The following is a 24,800-nucleotide window of genomic DNA, read 5'->3' on the forward strand; positions in this document are numbered from 1 at the left end:
GAAAAGGCTTAGAACTGTGGTTAGGAAGGGAATTTAGATGAGGCCATAGTGCATGGAAAACAGGCTTGCCCTTCTCTCTTGATCTCATTCTCCGCCACCCTCCCCAAACTCTTGTTTCCTTTGCAGGGGGGAGAAAATAGAAACTGTTTGGGACAAGGGAAAGGGTTATACATGCCTCCCCTAAGACTGTAGCTCCAATCTGAATTGCTCCTGACCCTACAGTAGCTGCTTTTAGCCTTAAAGAAAAAGATTCTATGTAGTTCGACCCTCCACTATCTCAGAGTTTGTGCAAGAATGAAATAGGAAAAACTTTGGTATGCTGCCCTGAACTCTCTGGAAGTTGGGCAGGATGAAAATAACATATGACAATAAACAAGGCCATTAGTTAATCCTTTTATTTAGCTAAACATTTTCTGCATGGCTCGTGCCAGTTTGGCATCCCGTGCCTTTATCCTCTCCATCACCCTATCCAGCTCCCGCCGGGCCGCTCGGTTTCCTGGCTCCACTCGCAAAACACCCTTCAGATCTTGCGCTGCTCCTTCCAGGTCATTCATGGCATCATATGCTAAGCCACGTCGAAACAGCGCCTTGGTGTTGGCTGGCTGCAATGCCAGTGTCTTCGTACAGTTGCAAGCAGCATTGGCTGGCTGGCGCAACCTCAGCTGACAGGCAGCTAGGTTGGCGTGGAGCTCAGCTTTAATTTGGTCATAGTCTGGGGGTGGGGCAGCTGCCACAAGCAGCCGCAAGGCCTTGGCATAGCGCCTTGCCGCCGCACCAATATCTCCAGCCCGGTACAGCTCACTGCCGTGCTCTTTGTTGCGGATAACTAAGTTCCACTTCTCGCTGGCGCTCATCTCCCAGGAGTCCTTGGTTTGTGTGAAGCTGGCCAGCTGGACAATAATGCTGCCTCCTCCCGTTAACCTTAGCTCTGCCCGTTCCCCAGCGAACATGGTCTCCAGGCAGCGGTCCACTGCTCCGTCCCATTCAGCATCACCTGCACCCAGTTCCACCTCTGCCCAACTGTGGGATGGGTAACTCAACGGGCCTCCTGGATCAGCCTCAATGAAAACCTGGCATATGGAACCTTCCTTTGGCTTATCCAAACCTTTACCAACCTCCAAGACCAGTTTGATAAATGTGCCATCAGGGCAGGCCCAAGGGACGTTCCCGTTGGCCAATCTTATTAGGTTAGGGGGAGGCCGGTTCTCTTTCAGAGCCTCTCCTTTCACCTTGGCTCCAGCTTCCTCTCCAATGACTCCATCTTGGTTGTTTCCTCCACAGGCTGTTACCTGACTTGAGTTTTTGCTCTCTAGCCTTCCCTTCTCACTTGCCATTACCTTCTCAATGAATCAAATCCCTGGTCTGATAATGTAATGCTCCTGTCCACCAGCAGGAGGAATGGATTACGATGAGGAATGTTGAAATCCCGCTCGATACCTGCTGATGAAGAAGAAGAACTACAGAATGTCATTGAAACAATAAAGGACTATGATTCATTTCTCTTCTCCCACCCCCATTTCCATACCCACATCTAAGCCCCACTGATGGGCCAGTGTAGTCCAAGTGGACAAAGCAAAGATATAAATCTAAAAGACCTTTTCTTCCAAATCCCAGGTTAGTCACAGAGCCACTTCACAGCTTTGGGTGAATCACATTCCTTCAGCCTTGGTGCCTCATCTGTAAAACAGGAATGACAGCAGCCTACCTCAGGAGGTTGTTGTGAAGACAAACAAGATCACTTTGTAAAACGATTTGTGCATGTACTGTCAAATAATCAGTTCACAACAGGACTAGAGATTTTCAGAGATTTGGCTGGCTAATTCAAACTATACTCCCAGCACTTCTTGGGACCTCATACCCCAATAATACTTCAAAAGTCCTTTCTCTCTCCAGTAATTTTGTGTTAATGATCCTCCAGTGTCAGGGCCCTGCAATTATCAACATTATGCTGTCGGTCGTTTCTCCCCAAGCAGTTCTAATCATTACTATAGCATGACAGCCTAACAGATCTGTTTATGGGTTGGACAGAGTTCATGTTTTATACTCAGCTTTTAGCTTATTCTCTTGCATTATAATAACTGGGCAGCTTTCTTCCCACCTCTTAAGATATACCTTCAGACACATTAGACTCTACTTAGACACAGAATTCAAGACGGAATAGACTGGGCTCCTGAACTCCCACCTACGATCAACTTCTCCTTCCTTGTATGCTCACACCTACTGCAATTACCTGACAGAGCACAACCCCCTCTCCCCATTCAAACCTTCTGCTCTCTCCCCTTATCTAAAGTCTCACACAGATTTCCAAAATATGTATTCCTCTCACCCATCTTTGCTTCCTCTTACCCCTCTTACTTGGTACAGTGCTGGATTGAAGAGTTAGCCCGGGAGAGGGAGAGAATATCGTTCAGCATCTGCCTCAGTCACACTCCTTCTTTTAATCCCCTTCCACAGTCCCCCCATTCTTCCCCCCTCCAAACGTCATTTCCTCAGCAACCACCTGTCTTAGCAACCAGTGGAAGCAAAATCTATCCTTCAAGTGATGCTAAGATGGAGGCAGACAGAAAGGGGACACAAAAGAAGGGGAAATTCTCTCTATTCAACCCGCTCCTCTGCCTATTAAAAAATTATGAGATGAGATATTGCCCTTCCATTTATAGTTACTCTTTCCCCCCTCCATCTTACTGGGTATATCTGCAAGTTATGCTGAAACAGCTGAGGTTTAGCAAATGAAGAGAACAGAAAGCATTGCTGAAGGAGCCAATTAAAGGTCGATGGGATTCCCCATCATTTCCTTATCTTCAAAAACAAACTGCTATTACTAATAGGAAACTAGCTAGCTTGTGTGTGAGAGAGATTTCCAGACCCACACAGATAAAGACTATAGAATAATAAATGGCTTAAAACAACTTTAATAACTACTTAAAACAACTTTAATACAAGGAGCAATTAAAACATTTAGTATGGCACTCTCTAAGCCCTGATCTAGAGCTAAGGTCATGTGATCTTAGCACAAGTTCTCAAACCACCAATTCCTCATATGTCTCTACGCTGTAAACGCTGTAACTACAGCGTGGATTAATAATTTCCCACCACAGAGTAAGGGATCTCTATCCATTCCAGGGACTCTCCAAAGATGCAAAAATATGACTTCGTAAATTAACTTGAAAAGGCAGCCGGGGTGGGGTGGGGATCGAAAGTGCTTCTGAACTAATGGAATGATGAGATCAGTTCAGAGTTTAGTCTCAGAGCGGAACCACAAGTGACAAAAGGCACAGGTTGGACACTTGTCAGCTTCCCTCAAGTTTTGATGGGAAATGTAGGCATCCTAGTCTTGCAGCTTGACTCTCTGACTGCTGTCCAATGGACTTTTCAACTGTCACTTGTCCAACATTCCGCCAAGCTGCCTACATTTCCCATCAAAACTGGAGGGAAGCTGACAAGTGTCCAACCTGTGTCAGGCGTCACTTGTGGTTCCGCTCTCAGTTAAAGGGAAAAGTGGTGGCAGGGAGGGGGGTGGGATCATCCTGCTCAAATCCTGGAGGGAGAGCTAATCCTAGAGGTGAATATTTGGGTATAGGGCAGAATTTCAAGACTGCATCCTCCGCCAGCAATTCCTCTGGGCCCTAGGGTTGCCAACTCCAAACTGGGAGATTTGGGGATGCAGCCTAGGGAGGGTGGGGTTAGGGGAAGGGAGAGACCTCAGCGGTGTCTAATGCCGTAGAGTGCACCCACCCTCCAAAGCACCCATTTTCTCCAGGGAAACTGATTTCGGTTGTCTGGAGATCAGTTGCCAGTTCTGAGAGATCTCCAGACTCCACCTGGAGGTTGGTGGTCCTACTGGCCCCCAAGCTTGCATCAACAAATGTAGAACACTTGCTTTGGGGGTCATGTGGCTAGCACTGTTTACACCCTCTTTTTCATTATGAAAAGAATTTGTTATTTTGAGGCATTTCTTTAGCCTCCAATTTGTCAACTACCAAATCAGAAAAGTGGCTCACTTTCAACACAGATTTGCTCTCAGAGAAATGGCAACATCCCCTAGGGACTTGTGAGGTGCCTCCCCTTCTCCACCTAAACTTCCACTGGGATGAGTTCTGGCCAGCTAGCTTCCTAATCTCAGGTTCTCCGAAGCTGAGAACATATAAGAACAGTTGGATGGGGAATATTTGGCAGAATCCCACATGTAGCAGAAGGGTTTTGAAGAAGTTCCTGACAAGCAGTCATATGTGGTACAGGAGTCAAAAAGTCAGACGAGGATAGGGGACCTCAGCTTCAACTTCCAACCTGGCCATGAATCTCACTAGGCAACTCTGAGCCAACCACCTCTCATACTAACCTACCTCACAGGGTTGTCAAGAAGATAAAGTGGCATGAGAAAAAAATACACATGCTACTGAGGACCCACAGCTCCCTGGAAGAAGGCAGGATAAAAAATCGATTAAATAAACAACAGCCCCTGCTACTAAGGCAACAACTCGGAGAGCTTTGCATGTGAAAATAAGGAGCTCTTAACATGGTGCGCTGCATTTTTTTATTATTGTTAACACAGTGCTAGCAGTTACATGGAACTTTACAACATAATATAAATAAAGTTGGCGCCTGTCCAATTCGAGCTTCATAATCTTTGAACAGTTTGGGAGAGGAGAAAGACCAACAAGCCACTGATGATTTACTCAGGAATAAATCCCACTAAATTCAATGGAGCTTATATTCTAAGAAGAGTTGTTTGTTACAATGAATAATATTGAGGGATCGGACTTTTGCCCCAGAATCAAAGCAGAATGTGGAAAAAAATGTAAACAGTGCGGGGGTGGGGGGGATTACACTTGAAAGAAATTACTCCTACTGTTAAAAAGCATTCTATTCTGAAAAACTGATCACCCTTTTATTCCTTTTTCACAGATGGCAACAGAGACAGTAGCTAGTCCAAGACCACGCAGTAAGTCTGTGGCATATATTTGTGGCTTTGAACTCACAACTCCCAAGACTAGCTCTGCATTAAAAAAGCTCTGACTGAAATACAAGTAGGTTCACAAAAACCTTTAGTTTCCCACATGCCATATCGTGGAATAGCAATTTGTTACTACCAGCGTACAAGTTTCTAAATTGCGTAAGTAAAATGTTCCCCCAGGGAAACATGCTTAGCCCCTTCTCTTTTAATGTGTAACATCTTTGGGGGGAAATTGAACAAGGACTAACGGGTGACAGTTTTGATCATTCTGTTGAGGGAGGGATATTGTAGTGAGGTCCCATGCAGCTGGTTAAATATATTTTACTGTTGTTGGTTTTAGTGAGACTGTAGTTGTTTTATCCCTGATCTTGTGGTTTTCATGTTTTTTGTAAATTATTGGGGGGGACAGACACAAATACATATCGTAATTAAATGATTTTTATCAGTTTTGGCAGAAAATGATTGGATAATAGTAGGGAAAGGAGGCGTCACAATAGTCACTCTTTTGTACTTGACTGGATTCAGTGCAGATTTAAAAAACACCAGTGAAAAATAAGCGTAAATTAGAAAGGCGGTGCCGAGAAACTACCACAATACTATGTGATTTCAATGCATTTTCCTCTAAAAAAATAATTTGTTCTGGCAGTGAAACTGTATGGCTTGTGAACAGATGCTGAACTACACATCCCACAATGCATTTCTCCACCCTTCCAACCCTTTTGTTTTTTTCTAATTCCTTTTATGTAGGTTGCAAAGCAGAGCTTCCTTGCTGACCGACACCCCTCTAAAACATGGTGTGACTCATAATAGGAGGTATGTAATTTTTTAAAATATTATTTAAAATATCTATGCCCCACTTCCCCTTCACTGGGGGCTCAGAATGACGGAAACCAGGATTCCTAGGTTCTCTTAGGATCTGGGGAAGATAAATGCTTACTAGGGAAAAGAAGAAAGTTGAATGAAGGTAGAAGGAAGGAGACCCGCACAAAACACGAGCTACGCACTACCGAACAGCCAAGCATACACTTCCTGCATCTCCTGAAAAGCACATTCTCAAATATCTCATCTTTCTTGTTTAGCCTGCCGCTATGTGGCTAGGAAAATAGCAGCCTCCCTGCGCCGTGAGGATCTGGGGGAGCCCATGACTGTGTGCAAGAAACAAGTATGCCGAAATGGTAAGCTTCTGTTTTTCTTTCGCTCCGTCTTCAGGGGTGGCCAAACTGTGGCTCGGGAGCCACATGTGGCTCTTCTAGACATATTGTGTGGCTCCAGGAGATCTCTGAGTATCGCTGTGGCCATACATTTTATTTTAATCTAGTTTATTTCCCTCCCTCTCTTTTCTCCCTTTCCTCCTTTCTTTCCATGTCTTTTCTCCCTTTTCCTTTTTTTCTTCCTTCCTTCTTTCTTTCCATGTCTGTCATATTTTCAATAAAAATATTGAGGTTGCCAGGTCTGACTCGGAAAATATCTGGGCACTTTGGAGGTGAAGCCTAGCGAGGATGTGATGTAACTTTTGTGATGTCACTTACAAGTCAAAGGTCAGGTGATGGCTTTTCCCAAGCTCTATCCCTTCCGATGTCACTTCCAGCATACTGCACCAAACCCCACGCCTTTCTGTGATGTCACTTTCAGGACACTCTCCCAAATCCATCTCCTCCTCTGAAGTCACTTCAATGCATCATGTCTTGTGGCTCTCAAGCATCTGACGTTTATTCTATGTGGCTCTTACGTTAAGTAAGTTTGGCCACCCCTGTGCTAGATGATCAGTCTCCTTCCTTTGAAAAACTAGTGAAGGAACATTTCAGTCTCCCAGCCCTCAAAGCGACTGATTTATCTTTATATCATGTAAAGTTTCAATTGCCCCTTTTGACACATTAAGCCTCTGTTAACGTGGTGGGGTATTTTTCTCCAGGCATAAGCAACCCTACCTGGCCCCCTAGCTTTAACAGTGTACCCTTGCTTTGCCTATGTGAAGTCCTTGGTTTGAACAATGGTGCTTCCAGAAGGGAACAGAGACAGTAAAGCTTAGAGCCATAATTTTTCTTGAACCCTGATCTTTGCCTCTAACAGCTGCACGGCAGGCAGAAACTCAAAAGGGGCAGCATTTCCATATTACTGTGGCCTGCAGCTGTTGAGTTTCTGCCTGCTTGGCGCAGTTAAAAAGATGCAGCACAGCTTTCTGGACAAAACATAGCATTCTGCTAAGGAAAGATCTTGCCAGAAAACTGGGATTTACATCTGATCAGAGTAAGTGGCTAGATAGACTTTCTGTTGGACACATGGTAAGAAAAATTCCTTGCACTCTTTTAAGCATCTTCCATCAAAACCAAATTTCACTATTCTGCCTCCTTTCACCCTCCCACAGTGCCCCAAAGTTTTAGTTCAAAGTCCCCCAAGTGTACCTTCATAACCATTTTTTCTTGGTTCTACACTTTATATTATTAATATTCTACATGTGCGGGGAGGGGGCGTGTTGCCTGCCCCTGTACTAGAGTCCAGATTGTAGCAACATAGAGCCTGTTGTCTCTTTTTCTTACAGGCAAGCAAGACCTCACAACAATGCCACAATCCACATGTTGTTCTGTTGGCCAGGGGTGCCCCCCTCCTTCTGCTTTAGAAGTTGGGACCCAGAAGCCTCCTACATGATGGAACAAAACTGAGAACAGCAAGCAGTGAATGACGGCTCATTTGGCAACTCCTGAATGTGTAGGAATCAAATGGACCCGAGGATCTTTCTGCTGCTCCTGCATCCCCCAGCCACTGTTTCACTTTGAAAATAAAATACTTCACACACTTTATTTGCCATAATCATTATAACATTCTTGTGAGGTAGGTCAGCACAGTTTTCCTCATATGGCAATTGTGAGGAAGTGCTGAGAGACTATGTGCTGCCAGGACCTTCTGCAGATACCACCCTGCAGTTGGGATAAATTAGCAGCTGTCCATACAAGTGCTTTCTCTATGGTGGCCCCCATTTATGGAATGGCCTACCTTAGGAGGTCAGGAAAACTCCCATTCTCCTGGCTAAATTATTCAGGAGGGCCTTCTACTCAGGTTATAGGGCTGTGTCATAAGAAATAGCTCAAAGAGATATCTCAGTAAGGGACAGGGACTATGAACTATGCTACTGGGTACTGTCTGCTGATGTAGATATGCTCATACTGGGTAGTTGCTAAAGATGTTATGTTATTTAATTGCACTTTATTTTAGAAAGGGTTCATCTCTGTGTTTGGCTTTAGGCCAGTTTTCAAATTTTCTGCTAACATATGCTATTGTATCTGTGTTGTTCATTATTGTACTTGTTCAGAGAATGTCCTAGCTATTCCTTTTATTGTACTCACTTGCAGTGTGTAATCCACCTTATGTCTCAGTGAGGAAGGCAGACTAATAATAATGCCACCTAGTGAGTTCATGGCAGAGGTCTGAACTTGAAACCTCGCAGCCCACAGTTCCTTCCCTCGGCCTTTGCTCTATCCCCGCTCCCAAAGTAGGACAATATACAATTTAGATTTCACTTTGAGCACTTAGCTATTTGAAAGGCATCTGAGGAAAACGTTTTACTTATTTTCAGGCATTCACAAAATTCAGCTGAAAGGCTCAAGACTGACATTTTGAACATCCACTGGACCACACTCGCCATCTGTGCCTTCCCCCCCCACCTTGAGAGGGTGCTCTCTCTGAGGCAGGACTGTCAGGATTGCCACCTTTTCTCTCTGCCCTGCTCTTGTGCCATTAACAACAATCTAGATTACAGAGAAACATACTAGTCAATGACTCTAGTGAAGGTTTCCTGCCATTTCTCTCTATGCTAGGAAAATGTTCAACTGCCCTGCTCCACCTCCTCAACATTTTGCAGCCTTCTGTTAAAGGTCCCAGAAAACATGGCAACCACAGGATCTGGCAACACCTAGCTTACTGATTTATTTAAACAATTTCCCACCTACACGCTCAGCCTGAAAAGGCTTCCAAAGAGGCTTACAGTAAAAACATTTCAACAATGGATAACTGATAACAAGAACAATAATGATAATAGCAATAAACCACCAAAACCCAGTAAAAGTTTCTTTTTATTAACTGCACATTTTCTTTAAAAAACACACACAAAAAACAGCAACAACCAAAAGTAATGATGTGGTAGAGGTAGCTCATAACATTAACTGCCATGTTATACTCCCAAGGGTTTGTGGCCACTTGCGGCCAACAGTCCTGGAAAGAAATGCCCATTCCTTTTAACAGAGGCTTAATGTTTGGAAATGGGCAGTTGAAACTTTCCCTGGTATGGAGGTAAGTAACTTCACCTGGTAAATAAAATTCTGTTAAGCCTCTATTAGAAATATGGAGCATTTTTCTTCAGGATTGCTGGCAACATATTCGCCACAGGTGGATGGCTGTGTTGGTCTGCAGTAGATGTTCCAGGATCACCTTAAAGCCCAACAAGATTTTCCGGATTATACTGGTATCTCTGACAAAGGCAGTTTGACTCCTGAAAGCTTATACTCTGGAAAGTTTTCCTGGTCTTTACTGGACTCCAAACTTGCTCATATTAGCCACAGAATCACTAACTTCCATAGCAAATTTGAACTGATTTTCAATACCAGCCCCATTTCAGGGAGTTTCTGCCTCCCAAAATGTTTACTGACAAGATTTAGGACAGACAGCTTAAAAATATTCTACACAAATAGATAATAAGCTCTTTTACTATAAAAATATTTTAAACAAACTTCTTTGGGTCTTTAAGCAGCAGCGTACCATACACAAATCTAGCAGGTGAAGGTACTGCCCTCACCCCATTTATCAATTACAGTGAAAAGGAAAAATCTTCACTTGTTAAATTCTTGTGTGCCTAGCAGCTGTTAAAGGGTCAAGAAATGGAATTTTAAAAAGTCATAACTCAATTTTAAAAAGTCTTCCACTTATCCTCCAACAGGCTCTAACGCTGCAATCCTAAGAAGAGTTACTCCGGTCTAAGCCCATTGAAATAAATGGTCTTAGATTGCTGTAACTCAGTTTAGGATTGCACTGTAAGTGAGCTAAATAGCTCCCAGCTCTGGCTCCTTGAGTGTGGGCAGTATTTAAACCGAAGTCTAGTTCAAGTTCTCTTTTTCAGAAGGGAAGTTCGATAAAAAGATGGACCCCCCAGTTAATCCTCCTTTTACCAATAAGAAACCCTTAAAAGGAGTCAAAAACCACAACTCCCACTAGCACTTGCATGAAGCACCTAAAAACGCATGCGCCACTTCTTTTGAGACATGTGAGCTTTATACGCATATCGCGCTGTGCGGTTCCGTTCAAAACCTCTACACATGCGCTGAACGATTACTCACCGTCCACATAGAATACATTTCTTTCGCACTGGAATTAAATGCATCCTCAGGTAGTTTCCTCTACATTCTGTATGACTACGTACGCCATACTCTCTTTGCGCATGCGAGTTTCAGCTCAACCCTCCCCACCCCGTTCTACGAGAATTCCAGTAAAATTATGTTCCGTAAGGCGCTTACGCTCTTCGTTATAGCCGCCTATGCCCATGCGCGATTCGATCTTCCGCCGCTATTGGCTTATAGAGTTTCGGCTCAATACACTTCCGCATCCTTTCCCTTTTAGTATTGGTGTACTGTCCGGCCGGTGCCTGCCTTCTTTTCCCTCTGATTGGTCGGAGAGGAGCAGGAGGGCGATTTCCATTGGGCGTCGGTGTTGCTATGGCAGCAGTGGGGGTTGGGTGTGAGGCATCGGCGGTGTAGGAAAAGGTGGAAGGAAGATGGCGGCGTTGGCTTCGGAGCTAATGCTTTTGAGCGACTCAGGCCGCTTCCGCGCGGATAATTTGCTTAGCAGCGAGGACTGGGGTGAGGGGGCCATAAAGGAAAGAGGTTTCTTATTGGCTGGGGAAAAGGGTCGGACCTATTGTCTGGGGTCGGGAGTGGGCGGGGTCTGAGTGCTTGGGGGTAAAGGGACTGTGTTGGAGGAGGGGTTAAAATGATGCATTGAGAGAGGTGAGAGGTCAGGGTGACTTTTTCTTCCCTTTGCCTGTAGCAGATTCGGGAGAAGTAGTTATTCAGCAGGTGCACATGCCCCATCATGCGCCGTGAATTGGCAAAACTGTACCTGTTGAATTGCTGCGCCTGTATTAAAGGGCTGTATTAAAGTTAAGGTGTTCTCAATGGGTGGGGGTGAAGAAAGTGAAAATCAGGGTTAAATCTGAAGGGGGTATGTGCAGGCCTGCAAGTAGCATGGGTAAAGTTGTGTGTGGGGAAAGGATAGCAAGGAGCCAAGTCATATGTTTTCTGCCCTGCTAACTGCCCTCTTTGCCATTTTCCTCACAGATACGGGCCTTTACAGCTGCCTGGAGGATGACAGAGATGTGGCAGCGGAACTTTTCCCCTGTCTGGAACGCAGTGTTGTGGGTGCTGAGGGAGATCATTGCCTGGTGAGAGAGTCACCTTCACGTGTGTGCCAAGGAGATTTGTGCAGTTCTTTCTCTTCTGTTCAGTTGCTGTGAATCCTGTCCTCTCACCCCTTCACACAGGCCTTAAGTCTCATTCTGATAGATTGCTCAATCCTGCCCTGCTCCTGTCAGTTCACTTGCATCTGTCCTTGGAAGGATGCATAAGTCACGTGAGGTGGGCTTGTAGCTGGAAGCTCTGGATCCAAGTCCTTAAGTTCCTATCAAGGGCAGTCCCACACACCACCTACCCTGGAATGCCTGCATGCGTCTTTTTTTTGCTTTCATTGAACCCCAATTTATTTCCTACATGCGTAAAACAAGATTCCCGTCCCTCAGTAAACTGCATTAAATCCATGAATCAACACTATGCCAATCCTCCCACTACATAGTTGTTCCAATCTGGTCCCGTTAACCTTATAGATAGTACCCTGTTCCCCAGGTCACTGACATTTTTCTTTTGCTCACAGCCTTTAATTGCTTTTCCCTTACCAGAATGGAAGCCCTGCCCTCCCAGCCAGAGTCACACAACTGTTTACACAGTTGGTTTAATGGTTAGCGTACTGGACTAGGACTGTGGAGATCCTGGTTTGAATCTCCACTCTACCATGTAACTTGCTGGGCCAGTCACATACACTCTGCTTAACCTACCTTACAAGGTTGTTGTGAGGATAAAATGGAAGAGAACAGAATGATGTAAGCTGCTTTGGATCCCCATTGGGGTGAAAGGCCAGGTATAAATTAAGCAAATAAATAAACAATAGCAATGAGTGCCCTGACCCCCTCCCCCAAGTGTTTATCAAAAAAGTCTGCTCAGCCAGACCACACAGCTATAGCTGTTTGCAAACCCAAGTGAAACCCAAGATTTGAAGGAAGTTAAGAGAACTTTTTTCAAAGTGGTACAAAAGGTTCATGTGGCATATTAGGTTGCCACACCAATGTAGCATGGTGCACAGAAACTTGGGACAAAGAGGGAAAGCAAACAAAGCTGGGCAGGGAAAGGAGTGGAAGATAATGAAGCAGAGACAGTGTGTGTGGAGGAAGACTGGAACCTGAATGGGGGGAAGCAGAGAACAGTGGGGGCAGGGGGACTGAAGCAGGGTATAAGCACGTAGAGGTTAGTGATGGAATGGGATTTCCTTGTCCTTCTGTTCTCTTGGGTCTCCCACTTGTTTGCTCCATTTTGATTTCTCTGCCATTCCTCTTGTCTGATGTTTAGTTCAGTGATGGGTTTGATCTGGACATGGAAACGACTCCCCCAGACCCTCCTTGGGACCCACTGCATGACACCCTCTTTCCAGGTGAGTGCTCTTACAACTATATTTGAGTAGGCGGCTGAATAGACCTGTTAATGATGGTACAGTTATTCTGATCCAACTCTGCTTATCATCTCTTGGTGGATCTCTGGAGTGTTCAGGCAGTGAATTTGGAGCTCACTTGTCATGGGGCTGTTGTCGTGGTCATGCTTCCAGTGTGAGTTAGTAAGCTACTAACAATAAGATTGGGCTAGATGGTTTTGATCCCATCAAGGGAAGGGATGCATCCAGTTCCTATATCTTAGGTAGGATGAAATTTATTGTTGTATATGCTGCAAGAAATGCCTTAATCTTGAAAATGACAGAAGCCATTTTGTTTGTTTTTGCTTCATTCAACTTAAGATGATTGCCCCACTGTGAAAAATTACAATAAATGTGACAGTGGCGTACTTTTTTCACAGAACACCTGTGTTCAAAGTGAATTAAGTTAACGAATAAAAATGCATACAAATGTTGCTTTTTAAAAAATGTTTTACTATGAGCCAATCAGCTGTGGAATTATTAAGCAATTTTGTGTGGTTCTGTTTAAGTGTCTAGGTGGATATGAGCCTGGGGCCACTGTTGAAACATTTGTGGATTAAGTGGTGTGAATAAGCTTTGATTCTGGGATAATAGTTGTTTCTGACTGTAGTGATTTTTAAAAATATTTGTGACTGTGGTTTTAAATGCAGGCTTCTGAGGAAAGGGGGGGCTAGATGGGTAAATGGAGTGTGCTCTGACTGGACGGTGAAGATCTGTTTGAAAAATTAGTCTTTGTGACTGGATCTATGAAGATATTAGTATTTTTTAAACTGCCAAGCTTAAGAACAATTCTGAAACCAATATGCTTATCAAAACACAGCAACCATCATGCTTATTTTCTTATCAATAAAGTCTCCTTCTAGCTAAGCAAGAAATGCTCCCTTTTTGTCTCGTACCCTCCCTCAACCATTCTGTCATACTACCATCTACAACAAGCCTTCAAATAATACTAGTTAAACAGAAAAGATTTAATGCAAAAGCCTTTGGTAGCAGCGAAAACCTTTTGGGATATATAGATCACACAAATAGGGCAAAATGTCACAGGAGAAGTTAGCAGTGGGATTCAAACCCCAAAGGGAAGGTGTCCTTGAGGTATAAGCCTAGGTACAGTAGAGAAAACCTGGAGTTCTGTGTGAGTGGAAATAAAAGAAATGTTGGTGTGTGACAAGGGCCCTCCTGAGGTAAAATTTAAGGTAATGTTAGGAGGAGCTGAATTAAAGAATCAAGGCAAGTTTAAAACAAACAAATCATTATAGGTGGTGATAATGGTTAGATAATGATATGAGGGGAAAAGGGGTAGGAAATGGTATGAGACTGGGGCCTTTGTTGAAGGATTTGTGGATTCAGTGGTGTACATACACTTTGTCTCTGAGATACCTTTACAGATGCTGTCAGCTTTCGAATGTCTCTCCACAAACAAGGTGGGTACAAAACCCCCAAGTATGGAAAAGTAAAGAAATGTGAAGCTACTTGGCTTTTAAATCCTATGCCATATAACCAGATTTCTGGCTTGGACCCTGCACAGCAGTTCTGAATGCGACTTTCTTGCTTATGTGTGACGATGTGAGAAGATAAATTGTGACTGTTTTGCCACACACTACTTCCCATGGTTTTTTTGTGGAGGAAATAAAAGCTTTTTAACAATTCTACTTTTTTTGCCTTTAGAGCTGCAGGTAAAGTCTGAGCCAGTCTCCCCAGCCTCATCTCATTGCTCTGATTCGTCTGCTGTATCTTCCTCCTCCTCTTCTTCCTCATCTGCTGATTTACCGGGGCAGGTAGGTCCTTTTCAGTGTATAACCCAATTCCCTGCCTTCAAGTTTCTGTGTTCCTCAAGCTGCTGGCTTTTTCTTCCAGGCCCATAGCCCCGCTGATGTGGTTGGGGTGAAGACAGAGAACCCTCCTACCCCACCATGCATGTTTGGAGATGTCCTTTCACCTCCCTTTGGCACTGTACACATCAATGTTGTCCCAGCACCCGACACAGGTATAAAGTGGGGAGAGTGTGAGGAGAGGAACATCTAGCTACATTTCAGCATCCCCAGGAGTGGTTGCATTTTTGAAGCTTCTTGACCTCTTCAAAGAGCTTTTAAATTTTCCCTAACCCACAAAACCAAGGACAGTTCAGTGACAGTTACTGTAATGCATCTACAGGTGTTGATATTCTTTGACAGGGCCAAGATAGTTGGGTGATTAAAGCCAGGGAGACTTGGATTCAAATCCTCATTCTGGGTTCAAATCCTCATTTTATCCTGAGGTGACCTTTGGCCAGCTGCCATCTTTAAGCCGTAATCTACTTCACATTATTGTGGTGAGGATAAAACAGGGAGCTGGGGAGGAACCACATATGTTGTCATGAGATCCTTGTAGGAAACGCGGGATAGAAATCTTGTCCGAGTGTTGTGTACAAGCAGAAATTTCTTTGTGTTGGAGGAAAGCATTGCCATTACTAGAACAGATTTGTGTGATCCAAATCCTGATTCTCTACATGAAACAAAGGGTTCCCAGGATAATGCAAATTAAGCAAATGAGAAGGCTGCGGCAAAAATATTGGCAGAGAGCTCAAACAAATGCATGATGCTCTCTCTCACACATTCTACCACCTTACAGGCTCACTAGCCTGTGCCATCAGTACACTGCCCTTGGCCACTAGTGAACTTTTTCCTTAGGAAACTGACCTTTCACTTCTCTTATGACAGCGCATTGTCTGTTAAAATTTTAACAATTGATGTTTTAATCCCGGCTTATTGGAATGTTTAAGAATATTTGTGAAACAACAGCAGTTCAGTGTATGAAATCCAGTGTATTTAAAACAAAAGAATGAATAAATAAATTCAGGACATTTTATGAGAGAACTCTGTGCTGGTGATAATAAGTACTGCTGCAGAGTAGCATTCAATAAATAGCAGCTTTCTCAAATGTAGCTTAAGAATAAGCACAGGGTGATTATACACCCTTGTCCTTCGTTTGTCAAATTTTCCTCCCTGCTTCTTGAATTGGCTTGGAAAAGGCAATTGCTGCAGGCTCTGTGATTTGTTCATTGTTCTTCCCTTCACATAACTGTGGTTTTCTACAGGCCACGCTTTGCATTGGAGGTGGTGGTGGCTAAACCTTAAGAGCAGCCCAGCAGTAAACCCTGATTCTGAATAGGACTTGAGAGCCCCGAAAGGGGGGAAGATTCCTGCTACTCCAGTGACTGTTTTGCTCTGTTACAGGGAAAGCCGTGGCCCCCAACAAAGCAGAGAACATTCTCAGCCGAAAGCCCCCCATTCAGCCTAAGCCAGTTGTGGTAACCACTGTGCCAGTACAGCCAGCAGCTGCTGCCAGCAAGACTATCTTACTGCAGCCTGTCCCTGTAACCCAGTCGCAGACGATCAACCCTGGGATTGCAGGTAATCAGACAACAAGGCTTCTTCTTACTCTACAGTTCTGGGGGCAGGGTTGTGGAGGAGATCATATAGCTGGAGGATTTGCTGTGTTTCCTTTGATGGCAGCAGGGAAAAGACCCACTGTCATGTGGTACAGAATGTTTATATAGCCTTGCCCATTTTTGTGTGTGGTTTTGCCTCAGTGATTTCCCAGTCTGATCTGCTGCACCTCCCAGTGTCTGGCCTTATCAAGGTGCAGTCCCCTGTGAAGGAAGGTCTCCCAGCAAAGCCAGCTCCTTCCGTCCCCAAGCCGGAAGCCAAAACCATTGTTCCGGCACCAACGCAAATAGGTTCCTGCAGCCCAGAGATTGATGTAAGTCATGATTTTGAACACTTGCTCCTCATCTCTTCCTCCTTGCTGCCCTGGGGCTCTCAGTCCTGTCCTACAGCCTTCACTAAATTCAGTAGATATAGTTCGTCACTGAGTGTGCCAACAACTGACCTGCCCTAGGGACAGTCACAAGAACTTTGCAAGCAGGAGTATCCATCCCTTTTTGCTAATCTCCAGCAGTTTGTGTGGGATTTCTGAACACGGGTGTGCTCTTTCTGGTATCTACTGATAAGTCTATTAAGTGTGTCTGCCTCTAAACCGTTCAGAAAGCCATTAGAAGCTGCTGCAGCATTTGGTATCATACCATATAAGCACGTTATTATTTTGGGAGAGGATGTCCTTTTACCCAGATTCTTGTCTGCTTGAACTTGTTTGTTTTTAAAGGATTTATTTATTTATTTATTTATTTATTTATTTATTTATTTGATTGCATTTTTAGACTGCCCTCCCCGTCAGACGGGCTCAGGGCAGTTTGACAACAAATTAAAAACAGTAAAAACATTATAAAAACATTAAAACATCGTATAAAAAACCATTAAAATTGGCGGGTGTAGAATATTAAATATTAAAATGCAGCATTGTCCTGCATAGGTGGTGGAAGGTCTTCAGTGGTATGGCCAGCGAGAGGACAGCCTGGCCCCCACCAAATGCCCGGTGGAACATCTCCGTCTTGCAGGCCCGGCGGAAAGATAACAAATCCTGCCGGGCCTTAGTTTCCTCAGACAGAGAGTTCCACCAGGTCGGAGCCAGAACTGAGAAGGCCCTGGCTCTGGTAGAGGCCAGGCGGACCTCCCTGGGGCCAGGGACCATCAGCAAGTTCTTAGTGGCTGATCGAAGCGACCTCCGGGGAACATATGGGGAGAGGCGATCCCGAAGGTATGCTGAGCCCAGTCCGCATAGGGCTTTATAGGTCAACACCAAAACCTTGAACCGGACCCGGTACTCAACCGGTAACCAGTGCAGCTGCCGGAGGATAGGTGTTACATGAGCCATAACTGGTGCTCCGGCAACCACCCGTGCAGCTGCATTCTGAACCAGCTGCAGTTTCCGGATCAAGCCCAAGGGAAGCCCTGCGTAGAGTGCGTTGCAGTAGTCTAATCTGGAGGTGACAGTTGCCTGGATCACTGTTGTGAGGTCATGGGTCGATAGGTAGGGGACAAGTTGTCGAGCCTGTCTTAGATAGAAGAAAGAGGATATATATAAATAAGAGGATGTATATAAATAACATTTTCACCCTCCTCTTGATACTTCTGTCAAGATTAAAGTGTTGAAAAGGCAGCAGCGAATGATTAAGAACCGCGAGTCGGCTTGCCAGTCACGGAGGAAAAAGAAGGAATACTTGCAGGGGCTGGAGGCCCGGCTGCGGGAGGCCCTGGCAGATAACGAGAGGCTGCGGCGGGAGAATGCGCTCCTCCGAAGGCGGCTGGACTGTGTCCTCAATGAGGTGGGTACCTGCTGATCGGAAATGGCAACAGCATCATTTCTAGAGAAACTTAACTCCTGCTTCTCCCTGTATTTTACATAAGTTAGTTTCTGCAGCACTTCTGGAAAAGTATTGTAGAGCTGGTAAAGGTGCAGAAAAAAGGAGGGCAACCAAAATGTTCTTGGTGTTAAGTGTGCAGGGGATAGAGAGAGCTTGTTCTTCATCTCCTATGATGCTAGTTCTGGGGAACAGGTCGTGGTGATGGTGGGTGGGGGTAAATTCTGCACAGAGAAAAGGAAGGACTTATTCATGCAGTGCATAGTTAACTTTTGAAACTTGCCACTACAAGATGTAGTGATGGTTGCTAACTTTGATGACTTCAAGATAGGATTAGACATATCCCAGGAAGAGAGTTCCATCAATAACTGTTAACCGTGATTGTTAAATGGGACCTTCAAGTTTAGTGGCGGTATATCTCTAAATACTAGATGCTGTGGGAGAAGTTTACACAAGGAAGGTACGGATCTTAAACTGGCAGTATGCTGTTCTGGCTGATGACTCATTTTGGTCTTTTCTTAGAATGGAGAACTGAAATTTGGCTCTGGGAACCGGAAAGTTATCTGCGTCATGGTGGTGCTGCTTTTCATAGCCTTCAATTTTGGGCCCGTCAGGTGAGCCCATCCCCCCCCCCCAGGCACTGTCATTAATCCCTTTCGCAGTCAGTAAGCAACTTAGCTCATCCTTTCCTCTTTCTCGCTGATATTCTCCCTTCCTTGAGGGAAGAGAGAAACTTAGCTCATCGTTCCCTCTCTTTCTCTCTTACGTTCCTTCTTCCCTCAGGGAATTCAGCTGGGTTGTGTGTGTGATGAAGATGGCATGTGTGTGCTTGCTGGGCACAGACTGAACCTGGCAGACTGGTTCAGGCATTTTCTCTCGGATGCTGCTACTTGGGGGATGATCGTAGCCCAAATCTATTCCTGGAGGTCCAACTTCATGAAATTCATGTCCTCCTGTTGTTGACTTGCTGTTTTTGACATGTGTTGCCTGATTTTGGGAGGGTGGGTAGGAGAGTTGAGTCCTTCTCACTGCACAGCCTTTTCTATAATAGCTGGACTAGATCAAGAAGTACTGAGGCAAGTTGGACCCTGTTGTGGGGTGCAGAGGATCCCATTTTAGTTTTTTCGTGAGGACCTTCCATCCAAATTCTCTGGTAAAGTGTCCACAATGTCCTTGGTGTTGACTTTGCTCATCCACCTCCTCAGCATCAGCGAGCGAAAAGTAGCAGATGTTGACCCACCCAGGAAGGAAGTGGAGGTTGGTCCTAGCCAGAGGCACCTTCTAGGCATCACAGAGGAGTCTCTGGAATTTGCAGAGGAGGAGCTGCCTGAGCAGCAAGAGGAGACCCCGGCCAGGCCTGGAAAGACACAGTTCCGGTAATTTGTGGGAGGGCGGTGTTGTAGCTAAGAGAATGATCTGGAAGGCCACAGGCTCGAATCTCACCTCAGACCTTAATTCATACTTTTAATCTGCCTTGAGTCCCAGTGAGAGAGGCAGACTGTAAATGAAAATAACAAATAAATAACTGGATGATCTCAGGTGAGCCAGCCCCCTGGCCTAAACAGCTCACTGTCACATCGTTGGTGGCCCAGTGAGCAAAAAGAACCCAAGCCACAAAACCTTCTCTGTATAGTCACATGGAGTTTTGTTTATTACCTGGTGGGCTTTGATAGTGCTTGTTTTCCGGACCTGTGATTTGGGCGGGGGGTGCTGTTGCCCTTTTTCAAGATGAGCAAATATGTACAAACCTGTCTTAATGTTCTTGCTACGTGTGCAGCGAAAATGTTTTGGATCAAACCAAGCCTGTGTCTGATTCCATTTGTCTTTAAGCCTCTGTTTTGCTCCCCCTGCCTAAAGGAACTTGTCTGCGCCCTTCTCTGACATGAAGGACCTTATGCTGAGGGACTTGGACAAGCTGTTCCTTGCTTCCGATTGCCGCCAGTTCAATCGCACTGAGTCGCTCAGGTAGGCCCTGGAGGGAGAGGAAGGGGTTGCAGCTAAATAGTTTTTGCAGTTACGTTTGCACCGGGAGGGCCTTTTGACTGTGACTTGATGGAAGGGCAGTGAGCCCAGAGTATGTGGCTGTTATGGCCAACCCTCTCCCTGTCTCTTCTTCCATCTACAGGCTGGCAGATGAGCTTAGCGGGTGGGTCCGAAGGCATCAGATCAATGGGAGGAAGCCCTCGCAGTCACGAAAAGCAGCACAAGCCAGCCAGGTGGGAGGTGGTAGGCCTGAAAAGGAAGGCCTTAGGTGCAGCTTGTGTTGGGGAATGCTTCCATGATGATAACCATCCGGGCTGGAAAACAGTACTCAGAATCTTACTGTGGTTCCTTCCCTAAAAGTTGAGGGTGGGGGGAAGTTATGCACTCCCATCCCCACTTTCAACCTTAACCTGCTTCCTTTCAGGGGAAAAGCAAGGAAAGGAAGCCCCTGAACCCTTCCCACTACGTCCCTGCCAGCCCCCCCAGGCACACTGAGAGGTAAACAGCTTCTGTGTCTGCCATCCTTTGCCTTTTGCTTCTGCAGTGTATCTTTTGTTTGGAACTGTTGACTCTGGCTCCTGCTTTCCTTTTTCATCCCAGTCTCTTATAGACAATGACCCGGAATGGTTCTCCTGCAGTGGCTCCCTCAGCCTCGACGTTCCTCTTCCGTATGGGATAAATTATGCCTTTTGTTCTTTGTCAGTATTTTTGAATTTGTCCCTGCAATCTCACACTGGAAACCAGAAGTCCCTGAATTAGTGCTTGGCTCTGTGCGTCTCCCTGCCCTGCAGCAGAGGCGCTGCAGGGAACAACATGAATGGTTGTCAGTGTCCCCTTTTATGACTGCGAGGCTGGGTGATGACTTGGGCTTGCAGCGTATTCACACATAAAGCACTACATATAGAACTGCGGATATCACATCAGCACAATCCTTGTCTGGGGGTTCCTATCCTCAGCTTCCAGTCATCAAGCAACTTTTAAGAGGATGCATGTCAGCTGCCCCTGTTGACTTCTGATTTATCGACAAGGAAAAACTGGGCCTGAAAGACTGGGGGTGGCCTAAGACCACCCATGGAGGCTGTGGCAGGAACAAATTGGAGCTTTGATCTCCTCCATCCTGCCATATCCTTGCAGCTCACACACATCCCGTGAGACCTCTGTGGTTCCTTTGCAGCCTGGTCCAGCCCAGCCTTGAGGCCTTGGAAGGAAAGGAGAGGGTTTGGCCCTTGCCTACACTTTGTTTGCTTGCTGTCACAGAAGCCCATGAGATCTTTCCTCCACAGTCTTTTCCCTCTTTTGTCTCTCTAGGCAGTCCTCCTAATTGACCCAGTTTTCAGCTCTCCTCCCCCACATTCATACATAAAGTAGGGCCTTGCCTGTGAGCAGGCATTTGCCCCCCACCTAGCTGTAGTTGCTGTTCCTGGCTTGGAGGGAGCACTTTGGGCCACAGGGCATGTTGTTTGATGGTTCCTGGGTCAGCACTGGAAAGACATCATGGCTACTCACCTGCAGTCAGCTGCTCCCTCTGCAGCTGGTCCCTCTTTCCTGTTGTCTTCTTCCTTTAGGATAGAACCCCCCCGGGTCCTGTGACGCACTTGCGCTCTGACCTTTTTCTGCATCTGCTCTTCTGTGCTTTCAGGGATCCCCTGAGCCAGCTACAGGTGTATCAGCATCCTGACCACAAGGAGCATGATTTCATGGATGCCATTGATCGGCGAGAGGATACCTTCTACGTGGTGTCGTTCCGCAGGGTGAGTGATGGATACCTTCAGCAGCATTGAGCTGCAGAGATGGCTGTTCCCAATTACATGTCCCTCCTGCCTGTGTAGGGCTGCTGGTCCTCCAGTCCAGATGGACAGGTTTTCTTGGGAGGCTGCCCTTTCACATCCCTCTGTGTGGGGACAGAGGGGATAAATCAGCCTGGTCTGGGGGACCAGCAGCCACGGGGGCAACTTCAGAGGCTCAGTTGAGCTGCTGTCTGTCTGTTGAGGTGCAGGAGCAGAGAAAGGTACTTTGCAGGGCTGTTGTGCTACACAGAAAGGATGACTTTTGCCTTTTCTATTCAAAACCCTCTTTTTTTGAGGGGGGGAAGCTTCTAGCACAATCCCTTAGTCCCCCTTCCAATTCCAAAACCAAGCCAAAATATTCTTCCCCTGTCCCCTTCTCCATTGTGTTTATTTTTCAACATGCCATGCATCTTGATGGCATAAATAACAGCCATGTTTCTCTTTGGCTTAGGATCATTTACTGCTCCCTGCCATCAGCCACAACAAAACCTCTCGTCCAAAGATGTCACTGGTGATGCCAGCCATGGCCCTCAATGGTAAGATAGTGGGTAGAAGAGGCAAGAGAGATGTGGGCAGACATCTTTCCCAGTGGCCGCTGTCACCCTTGAAGTAGTTGCAATCCCTTTTTTTTCCTTCTTGTTTTTATTCCTCCACCAGAAAGCCTGTACAATTCCTCGCTGGGCTACGAGGTGATGATGCAGATTGACTGTGAGGTTATGGACACTCGCGTCATCCACATCAAGAGCTCTACGGTGCCCCCCTTCCTGAGACGCCAGGATGCCACCCCCGATAACCGCACTCAACCTTCCCCTCCGGCCTTTTCTGGACGAATGACCCGCGCAGCTTTGCGGTCCCATCGCCCCACCTTGTCCTCCTCAACCAGGCGGCAACCCCATCGCACCCTGTACCTGGGGGATCACGCCGGGGGCTAGCTCAGCCCTCCAAGGGAACAGTGAAGAGAACTGTGACTAAAATGAGAGAGCCCTACAGCCCTTCAGATGGTGCCCCGTCCTGCTGGGGAAAGGGGCACATCCACTCAGTGGAACTTTGCTTGTGTGAGAGATGGGCATATCCATTCATGCAAGCATCCATTGCATGGGATGGCGGGATCGATTTCCTCAGAGACATGTCTGTCTTCCCCATCCTTTACCACCGCCACCCCTTTCTTGGGAAACTGCATACCTAATTTGCTGCTGTCTCCGGGATGGTCAGTGAGGGTTTTCTCCTGCAGTTAGGTGCCCTTCCCTTAACTAGGATGTGGCCCCAGTGCCATGCTGAAGAGAGAATCTGTGTCTTTACTGTCCTCTGGTGGCTGAGACAGAGCTGTGCATTTGAAGGAGGGTGAGGGGAGAGGGCTGTTTTATACTGCTGTTTGCAATCTGTGTTTGTGTGTCTGTGTGTATCTGTGTGTGAGAGAGAATTAGAGGGAGCAGAGTTCCCTCTCCATACTTAATACAAAGAGGGGTGTGCTCATGTACACATGCTGCCCTTCCCAGGCCCCGAGTCGCTTTGATCGCACTTAGACCTGCCCCTTGGAGGTTCTTTTGGGTTTTTCCCTAATTCTTTTTTAAAAAAAAAATAAATAGAGCTACAAATAAAACAGAGATGGGATCCCAACCTTCTTGTCTATCCTTTTTGTTTTGGCATTGCAAACATCATAAAAGGAGACGTTCGGTACAGGTAAACAAGAGTTGTGCTCAGTTAAAATGGGTAGCCAGCAGCAGCTGGAAGAAACGTCACCTGCACCATTAATCTGTGGTCAGGCCCACTGTTACAAAAAGTAATAATAAACCCAAACCCATTTGGGGAAGGAAAGAATCCACAATGAATGTGGTTTTCTTAAGATTGCTTCCTCTCTTAGGGGAGGGGGCAGTGTCTTGTGTTACATCCTCTACCTGCTAAATTTTTACCCAGCCTTCCTTCCAAGGAACTCAAGGCAGAATACATTCGTTCTCCATCATTTTAATCCTGTGGGGGGAGTTCAAGTTGAGAAGGAGAGAGGCCAAGTGGCCCAAGGTCTCCTTGTGAGCTTCCATGACAGAGTTGGAACTGGATCCTGTCTCGAACCCTAGTCCAAGATTTTAACTGCTACAGTGCACAGGCTGCCAGGTTCAGTTGAGACCTTGGAGAGCTGTTGTGTTTTGGGATGGACGGTGGTTGAGTAGCTGGACCCGTGGTCTGACTCGGCATAGGCAACTTCATCCTTGGCTCAAAGTAGAGGTTCTATTCTTCCACTGTGTCTGGAGGACAAAGAACTTGGCTGTTGTTTCCATGCCCTGGTCGTGGGGCTTCTTCAAGGCACCTGCTTGGCTGTGATTGGGAACAGAGTGTTGCTGGATCTGATCCCGCAAGCCTTTGCTTAAGCTTTGGTCTGTGAATCTCAACAGGGCTTGAGCTGTGAATCTGAAAATGGGTGAGCTGCTAAGGTTGGACTAGTCCAGTCTCCTGACGTGAGGTGGAATGTCCTACATAAGTAGAATGTAGTGTGAAATTAGAGATATTGGCAAACTCGTTGCTATGGAGTTCAATTGATTTATTACCTCCTATGTTTTATGGCCTCTTCCAGTAACATGAAGCCCTCTCAGTTTGAGTCTGCTATACCTGCTGGCAGCTTATACCATATGTTGGTATGACTGGGTCTTAAAAGCCTGTCCTGAAGAATTTCCTTGTTTCCTCCTCTCGATTTAAAAATAAAGTTTTAATGGCATTTAACCTGAAGTGTTCTAATGAGCTCAAAGGGTTGCATACTTTTTACATGTTGTTGGGTTGGTCCTAATAAAAGACATTACATGGATTGTGTTCTTGGCTTTTTGGATTAGATACCTTACATGTGAATAACTAAATCTGGGTAGAGTTAAGAGGCCTTGCTGTCCCTTTATGGGCTTGCTTCTAGCGGTGTAATGTGCAATTTCTCTTTCCCAAACTCACTTTTATTGATGGACAGCTGTGTACCCTGTTCCAACATGCTGAGCTCTTGTACTGCTGATGTACTGAATCAGGTGCCATGCTTCATCGCTGATCACACTTCAGGTGCTTAATCTTAAACGATGTGGATATGTGTGTG

At 45.8% G+C, this 24,800-nt stretch overlaps 2 protein-coding genes and 1 long non-coding RNA gene across 5 annotated transcripts; 2 read left to right on the top strand and 1 right to left on the bottom strand.

The window, feature by feature from the left end:
* Positions 1–398: 398 nt before the first annotated feature.
* Positions 399–10,362, bottom strand: FKBPL (FKBP prolyl isomerase like). Of its 3 annotated transcripts, none has more exons than XM_054977623.1 (3): positions 10,279–10,362; positions 1,596–1,677; positions 399–1,437 (listed from the first exon to the last, which is right to left on the bottom strand). In XM_054977623.1, the coding sequence occupies exon 3, from the start codon at positions 1,332–1,334 to the stop codon at positions 399–401; it is 936 nt and encodes a 311-aa protein (XP_054833598.1). In that variant the 5' UTR covers positions 1,335–1,437; positions 1,596–1,677; positions 10,279–10,362. The 3 variants fall into 3 exon arrangements, with proteins under 3 accessions (XP_054833598.1, XP_054833600.1, XP_054833599.1); XM_054977625.1 differs by having other exon boundaries at positions 399–1,440; XM_054977624.1 differs by having other exon boundaries at positions 399–1,677.
* On the top strand, positions 5,680–7,752 carry LOC129328513 (uncharacterized). The gene is made up of 3 exons (XR_008596881.1): positions 5,680–5,767; positions 6,034–6,129; positions 7,494–7,752. It is a non-coding gene; the product is annotated as an uncharacterized LOC129328513 (long non-coding RNA).
* A 340-nt stretch (positions 10,363–10,702) lies between the features above and the next one.
* ATF6B (activating transcription factor 6 beta) lies at positions 10,703–24,443 on the top strand. Its single transcript, XM_054976031.1, has 16 exons — positions 10,703–10,797; positions 11,275–11,378; positions 12,613–12,694; positions 14,396–14,505; positions 14,585–14,714; positions 15,943–16,119; positions 16,299–16,468; positions 17,745–17,930; positions 18,489–18,580; positions 19,172–19,342; positions 19,824–19,931; positions 20,092–20,182; positions 20,374–20,447; positions 21,589–21,700; positions 22,188–22,272; positions 22,394–24,443. The coding sequence occupies exons 1-16, from the start codon at positions 10,713–10,715 to the stop codon at positions 22,666–22,668; spliced, it is 2,052 nt and encodes a 683-aa protein (XP_054832006.1). The 5' UTR covers positions 10,703–10,712; the 3' UTR covers positions 22,669–24,443.
* Positions 24,444–24,800: the final 357 nt, after the last annotated feature.

Source organism: Eublepharis macularius, chromosome 4 (assembly GCF_028583425.1).
Source record: "Eublepharis macularius isolate TG4126 chromosome 4, MPM_Emac_v1.0, whole genome shotgun sequence".
In the NCBI taxonomy this organism is placed as follows: Eukaryota; Metazoa; Chordata; class Lepidosauria; order Squamata; family Eublepharidae; genus Eublepharis; species Eublepharis macularius.

What these genes read in the sequence shown, in the direction of transcription:
- ATF6B (XM_054976031.1), top strand. Translation starts at nt 10,713, where the DNA reads ATGGCGGCGTTGGCTTCGGAGCTAATGCTTTTGAGCGACTCAGGCCGC. An exon ending in CTGCTGATTTACCGGGGCAG is followed by an intron (nt 14,506 to 14,584) that starts GTAGGTCCTTTT and finishes TTTTTCTTCCAG; the next exon opens with GCCCATAGCCCCGCTGATGT. An exon ending in GCCAGCCATGGCCCTCAATG is followed by an intron (nt 22,273 to 22,393) that starts GTAAGATAGTGG and finishes TTCCTCCACCAG; the next exon opens with AAAGCCTGTACAATTCCTCG.
- FKBPL (XM_054977623.1), bottom strand. Translation starts at nt 1,334, where the DNA reads ATGGCAAGTGAGAAGGGAAGGCTAGAGAGCAAAAACTCAAGTCAGGTA.